Raw genomic sequence first — 8,903 nt, forward strand, 5'->3', positions numbered from 1 at the left:
TAAATAAAAATGACGCAACCAGCAGTTAAACAAGATAGAGAGGGTGTGTTTCTGCTCACTTGGGTCTGTGAAGAAACCACGGGTTTTCCCCCATTTATATTCCCAGAGTCTAGAGTATGAAGCGAAACTCTCCGCCTCATCAGCCATCTCCTTGGCCAATGGATCGAGAAACAACTTGTCTGGTTCGAAAAAAGCCTCATTGGTATCCAAACATGTCTGATCTATGTCTAGTTCGCCCCTGTCATCTATCTCATCCGTTTCCTTGTCATCGCCGCCCTGATCCAACATGTCCAATTTGTTGGACATATCTTTGAGCAGCTGCAAGGACCGCTTATCCGTCTTCCAGTTCTTCTTTGCCAACTTCTCTTGGATGTCGAGCAAAGCTCTCTGTATCTCCGCATACAGCTGCCTCTCAGGTCTCTTTCCTTGCTCCTCCTCGGTTTGCTTGTGCATCAAAGGCTCGCTACCAGTTGAATTGAGTAGGGCACCCTCCTCGGCTTGCTTCTTTAGAGCTTCTTCAGCTTCTGTTGCAGATTCTTCCGGTCTCCCAGCTTCTGTCACAGATACTTCAGCCTTTGTCTCCTTTCCCTTCGCATCTTGTTTTGCTTGCAAATCTCTCTTCAACGCCTCTCTGCGCTCATGGATTTCGTCCATCAGTTTTTCCGCCTCCTGGTGTGTTATCGCTGGGTATAACTTCCCATCAACAATAATCCTAAATCTCTTTCCCGACTCTGCCTCGGCTTCCTTCTGCAGCACAGACTCATCAGCCATTGAATCCAGCCCTAGCAATAGGGCACCCTCCTGGGCTTGCTTCTGCATCGAAGACACGCGACCAGTTGAATCCATCCCTACCAGTAGGGCACCCTCCTCGGCTTCCTTCTTTAGAGCTGCTTCAGCTTCTTTCACAGATTCTTCCGTCTCCAGAATAATCACCTCTTCACCCCTGGCCGATTTGCCGCTGGCCACCGTCAGAGATTCTTCACCTCTAGCACTGGGATTCTTCCTGTCGCTGTAGAGAGTACGGACCATATGTTTAAAGAGAGTACGGACCCTAGACTGCTGCGCCATGACCATGAGATTCCCAGATGCCTCCCCCATCTTCATCTCGTGATGGACGTCCGTCTCCATCGACTTATTCCACCGCCACACGCTTGATCCTTTCTCACCGCCGCACCCTTGCTTTAGGGTGCCTTTAGACCAAAAGAAAGAGGCGTTCGTGGATCTAGATTCGTCGATAGCAAAGCCGACTCCAACTGGAGTACAACTAGCTAGGTTCGACACGGAAACCATATACGACTCATCAGATGTACGGGCGTCCAAGAAAAAAGCCTCTAGACCGGTCAATCCAACCAGGTTTCGAGCAATTCCCTTTTCCTCTTTTTTTCAGCTCGGACATAGAAATTTCGACAGAAAGGACAATGCCAGAAAAGATTGCCCCCAGGCGACACGTGGATCCCGCCGTCGGAGAGAGTGGTGGTAGGCCTTGCCACCGGGGTGTGCGGCGGCACGTTGTCCACCGTCTTTCACCGTCTGCGCGCCATCAGTGTCCGTCGACTAGGGTGGGCCATGCCGCCCCTGGCTGAGGCAGGTTGACGTGGCCGCATGCCTCCACATGTCGTGGTGGCAGGGAATCTTGGCATGGCGCGCGCGAAATTCCTGGCGGCAGCATCTCTGCGCCACTGACTTCCATCTCCGAGATCTCTGCCGGATTTCGATTTTCCGTGAAAGTTGTACAGTAAATAGATCACCGAAAGCACCATATTCGTGTACGATTTCTGTACTGATATAACAAATAGACCACCGACAATTTTTGCTAATTTTTCTGCAATTGTTTGTTGGTGTTGTTTGTACTAATTGAAGGTTATACAAGGCATACTTACCCGACTACAAATTGAAACATCAGGATCGAGTTTGCCTTCTCCGTTGCTCACTTTCCTTATCAAAATATGTTAGTGGGTATGAGTGTACCTTGATCAGATCAAGATTTTGGGCCGAGGATGATGAAGAATGTAAGCTTGCTCCCGGGGATGAGAGCAGAGTGGTGTTGGTGCGGCCATCTTGCGAAGGTGAGTAGGTGGGGGATTTTTCGGATTGGTTCGGCATGAAAATTTTCATGTGCGCGAACTATGATCATGATCCACTTAGATAAACAAGTTCATCGTCCTCAAGGTCTGCGGTATGTTCTAACAACATGATGAATACTCATATTTGTATGCCATTATTTTTCTTTATTAATGATCTTATTTGTGTTGCAGTCTCCCCTAGTCCTGTGCAAGTGGTTTCATTGGATTGACACGGAGAAGCCATATTGGGGGTGCCGTGACATTGAGGAAAGGCATTGCCGTGCATGGAGTAAATTCTTCAAGGAGGAGCGTTGTGAAAGGGTTGTTGCTAATGATAAAGCGGAGAGAGAGATACTAAAATTAAGGTCGGAGCAATCTTGAAATCGTGAGGTGAACCAGAAAATGATGGAGGAAGAGGCTGCACGCAGGTATGCAGAGGAAGAGGTGCATAGAGAGGCCCGTGAGGCGGAAAGGAAGAGGTTAAGAGAAATGGCTGCCAAGACAGGCAGCAGAAGAACGTGGTGACATGACCGAAAAATGGCCACGTCTGGAGGCATGGCAAGTAAAGTGATGTCGAGGAGGAGCGATGTATCTTAATTTCAACTTTAGTGTGCCATTATATCTTAGTTTCTGATGTAGTGTGGCGAGATGTCATAGTAAAGAAAGTTGGTTTTCCCACCACAATTTTTCCCACAAATTTTTATTCATCATAGAGTTCCCGCTAATTTTGTCCCGCCAAACCTTTCCCGCATTTCTTCTCTCCTCGTCCTATAACGCTGAAGTGGGTCATACATTAAGTAGGTTAGGTTGACCTGCGAGGACTCCCGAGGAAATACGGCAAGAACTTCTGAGGTTGAAATTCAGGTGGATGAAACAAGTACATTATAGTGAATATCAAATGAGGAGCGTACAATGATGCCTTGCCTGTGGTGCGACGAGAGCGAGGACGACGATGATATATATTCATGCCGAGCAGCAAGGGAAAGAGCGCTGCCTCAACAAAGGGGAAGAGCACTGCCTCGACTAAGGGGAAGAGCGCTGCGTCAACGAAGAGGAAGAGTGTTGCATCGACGACTCTGATAATGACTTCATGCCGAGCAACAAGAGAAAGAGCACCACCTCTTCAAAGGGGAAGAGCGCTGCCTCGGCAAAGGAGAAAAGTGTTGCATCGGTGAGTGTGGACTCCGATGACGACTTCATGCCGAGCAGCAAGGGAAAGAGCGCCGCCTCTTCCAAGGGGAAGATTGCTCCATCAACGAAGGGTAAGAGCAAGAGGATGTAGTGTTCGTAGCGTTTATTTAAGTTGTAGCTTAGAAATTCACCCAAGCGTTTAATTCATGTTCTACTGTGTGTATCTTCATTTCGGTTGTATCTTAATTCTTCATTAAAATTTATTTTAAAATATATTTTAGTTTGTATTACTAGTTGAACAACTGCGCGAACTAATAGTAGCACGTATCCAGGAAACATAGATAGAAATATGTGTCCTGCCCGGAGAGGTATCCTACATAGATCATACATGTTTGATGAAGACCCATGCGTATCACTCTTGTCAACGATTGGATTTGGTTCGTACATTTATCTATGAGCAAATCCGGGGGTCAGAATTCCTTCCAATTTAAAAGTCCAAAATGATCCGAGGGAGCGGAAAGAGAGGGATTCGAACCCTTGGTACAAAAAAATTGTACAACGGATTAGCAATCCGCCGCTTTAGTCCACTCAGCCATCTCTCCCTGTTCCAAATCAAAAGGTTTACGTGATATGATAGAGACGATGGCGGTTTTGCCTTGGCCTTGGCTTTGGATCTGAAGGCGACAAGTATTGACGAGGGGGGTGAGGTGGACGCAAACCTAGGTTGTACTAATGTTCCTCATCCTCCGTACATGTCTCATCTAAGGTGATGGAGTCTGTAATACGTACTGACACTAGAAGGACCTAGCGTGCTTTACCGCGCCGTTTTTGATACTTGCTGCTTTTTCCTAAGAGTTGTTCATGCATGTGATGAACATGCTGGCCTCCGGTCAGTTTACTGACAAACATGACTAATATGTATTATCATAAGGAAAACTTGAAAAGTACTCTATAAATTGCAAAACACACCCGCATATTTTGATTATCCATAACTCTATGTTGCGACAGACATACATAAATTCATGAAACAAAAAAAGATAGCCAAGAACATAGTTTCACTTAAATACCTAGCTTCCAATAAACTTGACATAAAGGTTCGTCTATACAATCAGTTTAAATAGAAAAGTCACAAGGATCATTCGAACGCAATGGCAATGAAATAAATAATAGGTGAGCAAAATATGTTAGCCAAAGCTAGTCAGGCATATGCAAAAACAAAATTGCAAATATAGCTAAAATCACAAAACCTACATTTAAGACCGGCAATCTCTACCAGAGAATCATGCTCCTGACGTCCTCCATCCATAAACGATCCTGACATGTATATAGAGAGTAAGAAGCAATAAGAAACCGACGTACTAAACTCTCACTTAAGGCTCTATTCCTAATAATACTTTGTGGTCGATTACAGTTTAAGTTTTCCAAGAATGATATTTGTTTCAGCTTTTCTTTTCTATCGAAGGCTTGACATATTTTGACATGAACATATAAACTGCCTATGCTCATCATACAACCAGCATAGAGTCGGCGTCTATCAAATACCACCTGTGTGTAGGAGATGCAGTGTAAGAAAGTTATGGTAAATATGGAGAACTTTGTAGGGATAAGAATCCTGAAATAGAACAGATCCACTGATTGATTTTTCCCTAGATTCATATATGTCCTCCACCTATATGTGTAGAAGATTCATTGTAAGAAACTTATAGTAAATATGGATAACTTTGCAAGTTTAAGAGCTGTGCAATAGAACACATCCAGTGAAAATACTTCTCTTAGATTCTTCATATGTACAAAATCTATCACTAAAACACACTGAAGTAAACAAGCATAATTTAATTTATGGACCACCATGTTAATTGTTCATAGATAATAATTCTTGTTTTGCAGCTGAATTAAGTGCGAATACAGAGATGATCGCATATATGCCTACAATGCAAGGGTAGCAATTTGGAATAGCACCAAAACAAAGGACTATGTCCTTATATGTTACGGAAAATAAATCCTCTACGCTTGGTATTCTTTTCATCTCATGTTTTCTTCTGCTGTGGTGTATCTTGTTTTTGGGCTGCCAAGAGTGGGTGTATATAATTATTTAGTAAAATAAAATAATAAGAAAATCTAGGATGAAGATGTATGTTCAGTGCATAGAGCACAGGAAAAGGTCTGCATAAAGTTGAGTATAAGAAAAGTAAATCCCAATCTATAAGGAATACGGTAACTCGGATAGTGGGTAAATCCAAAACAGCCTTTCACTAACGATAGGTAGTTTAGTAGCATGGGATAGAGAAGCTAATATCATATATATCATTATACATAGTGTGGCATGAGATCTAAATAAGAAGAACTGGAAAGGAATGGAGATGTACACCAGAATGAATGGCTTACCCTGCTTTGTAATCAGGCGATATAAATATCTCTTTTGATACAGTTCAAGTGTCTTAGCATAAGAACAAACAGAAAATGCTTTTAAATTTACTATAATAAGGCAACTGAACTCCAGGTGAAATGCCTTTACCAAGCACAAAGGTAACACAATATGTAATCCTCAAACTTGGTAAGCAGACTTACTTTAGAAATAGATAGCAACTTGGCCTTCTTGATATTATGGTTGATGTTGGGAACACAACATCAACACACTGAAGCACACCTTCGAAAGAAGAAAATAAACATTCATAAAGTAAGTTGCACAACAACTCGGATGATACTGCAGAAAAAACTATGAAACATATATAGAACTCCTGGAAAAATCAAAGAACGCATGCAATTATATACTCAACACGCTTGTTTGTGCGATCTCTCCTTGATTGAGGTGATAAATAGATAGTAAAATATATTTTCCTATATTTCACCAAGTAGAACTTTGCCGTAACACATGCAATTATTACTTGGGTATCTTGTATGGACTCCGGAAAACTTGCTCTATGAATTGGAACATATAAAAACATCTATATCCATAGATATACCTGAACTTACTCTTTATAGTGAACGCAAAATTTCAAAAATCAAAAAAATATTACCAAATTTTGGTAAGGAAGCTATAAACCATAACATCAGTATTATATATGTTCCTAAAAGCACACCATAATGTCACCTATATGTTCTTAAGAACATATTGAACTAAACATATTCTTGCTTTAAAATGTATCCCCCATTATGCAAGAAGGGAATGCATGTACTATCGGCCATACATTTCATTGTTAAGAAAACACATAGATACAATTAAGCGATCTATTCATTATGCAATTGATGAACTAACATAACGAAGATCAAATCAAGAATGCTGATTACAGTGATACTCAGTTTATAAGACCTTTATTTAAAGAAAAATATTTTGAACCTTGTAGCCATCAGGTAGTCGAAGTGCAGCTCGGACATTGTATTTAACCATCTAATACCACACATCAAAATGTTTATGAGAAGCTAAAAGTTAAACAATTTTCCTTGGCCTGGTTACCAGACACCAAACCATGCCCAATAACCTGCTGAGGAGAAATACATTTGGAATCCCAGGAAGAATAGAATTGTAATTCTCGGTTCTGATGGAACCAAAAAAAAACATATACATGTTCTGTAATCTTACTAAAGGGCATCAATAACAGTAGTCAGAGCTTTCCTTCCTGCCATCCAAAAGACCATAAATTTGTCAAGTTCGCACCTTAATAGGTAGAAGACATGTAACAGAAGGAATAGATCTTTTAGAAAAATATGGATCAGATGGTTACCTACCAAGCATAGCGGAAAAAATTGCATACATAATTTGTAGCTTAGTACATCTGGAATGATGCTTGGATGCAATACTTCACTTATGCATAGGCACAAAAAAAATTCAGAAAATAACACTAATTAATATACATACAACAGCGACACAACATTAGTGGCTTATAGTTTTTAAAAGCACATATCTTACTGACAGGGTATCATTCACTACAGATAAATGTCCTAAAAGTTTTACAGTTAGTGGATCAGATATGAAATACATAGTGCTCAGATATCAATTCTTTTGTTTATATATAAATGAACATGAGAACTTCATGCATATATAAATTACATAGGTCATTTAAGCAAACTGAACTTCCCAGCTAACCTATAGATCCAAATAGTTTTTTTTTCATCAGTCATCGTTTCGTTCTCCAATTACTTTGAAGCAGACCAATTTTCTAATGCGACTAACAATCCTAACTATTGCAACATAATCATGGCTCTAATGCCTCAAACCAAATCCCAAATTAATAAGCTAACATCTGTTTTGTATTCTTTTCATCTAACATAATTAATCTGTCTCTAGTTTGTTATCATTTTGAAGCGAAACCTGAATATGTCAAATCGGATAGAAACAATTACTTAGTTGGCAATATATCGGAAGAAAAATTACATATCTATGTAATCAGGACGTACACTGGCCAAAAATGGAAGATCTTAATCGACCATAGTTAAGCTTAAAATTAAGGTATAGTACTGAAATTAGTTTTAGCGGAGGTTTACTTTAAATGGACAATTTCCAACTTAACTATATATGTATTGTAGTAAAACATTTTAGTGGTGAATGGTCATTGATAGATCATAAATATCAGAGAGAAAATGTCCAATGAGAAGTCCTTGGTTCTGCTGATTTGTTTTGTTTTGGGGATACCTTGTCATAGAAAACATGTGTATACTTTAAATCAACATCCGTGAGCAATTTGACCAGAAGTTCTGTCTTCTTGTTTGGTACACATGGTAATTGAACTGGAGAAAACTAAGATACGATAATCAATTGTTGGAGGCCATGGATTGGAGCCTCACGAGCCTAAGGGGAACATCTTCAGACTTATGTAATTGTGTATATTCGATTTGACAAACAGATCTCTGCAAATGTTAATCAACAATTCAGCAGCAATCCCGCAGCGGCAGTGCAGGCACCACGATTCCAGACAACGACAAGCCAGCAACACATGAGCCGGGAAAACATGAGGACGGGAGGAGTGCAGGAATTTGCAACGTGGCACATACCTTGCAAAGCTACAGGTGGTGGTGGTGGCGGCGAGGAACTCCAAGTCCTGGTGGCGGCGAGGGACTCTGCGGCGCTCTCGTGAGGAACCACATGCCATAGCCCACAGGTGTGAGACAGTTGAGGGCATAGCAAAGGATGTGCGATCTCGCCCCCCTTGCCCGACCTCATCCCCGACGATGGCCAGAGACCCCCACGAAGGCCCAAGTCGTCGGCACCGAAGAGGCTTCATCTCTGCATCGATCCGGATCGCCATCACCACCTCACCGACGCGGTGTTGCACAACCATGCCACCTCGTGGATCCAACCCTCCTGCTGCAGCGTGGCGCAGCAAGCCCTTGTAGTGGGTGGTCCTAGTGGTGGGAGAGGTTGGAAAGTTCCGGCAGTGGCGATACGTGGGGCCAAAAGCAGCGGTGGCGACCCATGGATAGAGAAGAAGAGGAGGCGGTTGCGATCCATGGATAAAGAAGAAGAAGAGGAGGCGGCGGTCTGCCAAGGTTTTCTTTGTTTTGACCGAGACGGCTTTGCCAGCGCACACGGAGAGAAAGACCGAAAGAGCATCCCTAGAGGCGGTGAGTGCGAGTCGGTACAAGCAGTAGAAAGGAAACAGTTCTCTCGCGTGACGCGTGGTGTGTCTGTCCCCACCCACCCGAGTGAACAAATCAAATTCCGACACGAGGATCAACCACAGCGCGCCCCAACCATGGGAGCTCCCCAGCACT

The 8,903-nt window shown here is 42.3% G+C and overlaps 1 protein-coding gene and 1 non-coding gene across 2 annotated transcripts in view; both read right to left on the reverse strand.

The window, feature by feature from the left end:
- Positions 1 to 241, reverse strand: part of LOC124695903 — a 1,516-nt gene extending 1,275 nt beyond the window's left edge. The window contains exon 1 of the mRNA XM_047228708.1: positions 60 to 241. Coding sequence (XP_047084664.1) covers positions 60 to 147 — 88 coding nt within the window. The 5' untranslated portion in view covers positions 148 to 241. The remainder of the gene's footprint in view (positions 1 to 59) is intronic.
- Positions 242 to 3,708: 3,467 nt separating this feature from the next.
- On the reverse strand, positions 3,709 to 3,796 carry TRNAS-GCU. The gene has a single exon. It is a non-coding gene; the product is annotated as a tRNA-Ser (tRNA).
- Between the last annotated feature and the right edge of the window lie 5,107 nt (positions 3,797 to 8,903).

This window comes from Lolium rigidum, chromosome 3 (genome assembly GCF_022539505.1).
Source record: "Lolium rigidum isolate FL_2022 chromosome 3, APGP_CSIRO_Lrig_0.1, whole genome shotgun sequence".
Taxonomy (NCBI): domain Eukaryota; kingdom Viridiplantae; phylum Streptophyta; class Magnoliopsida; order Poales; family Poaceae; genus Lolium; species Lolium rigidum.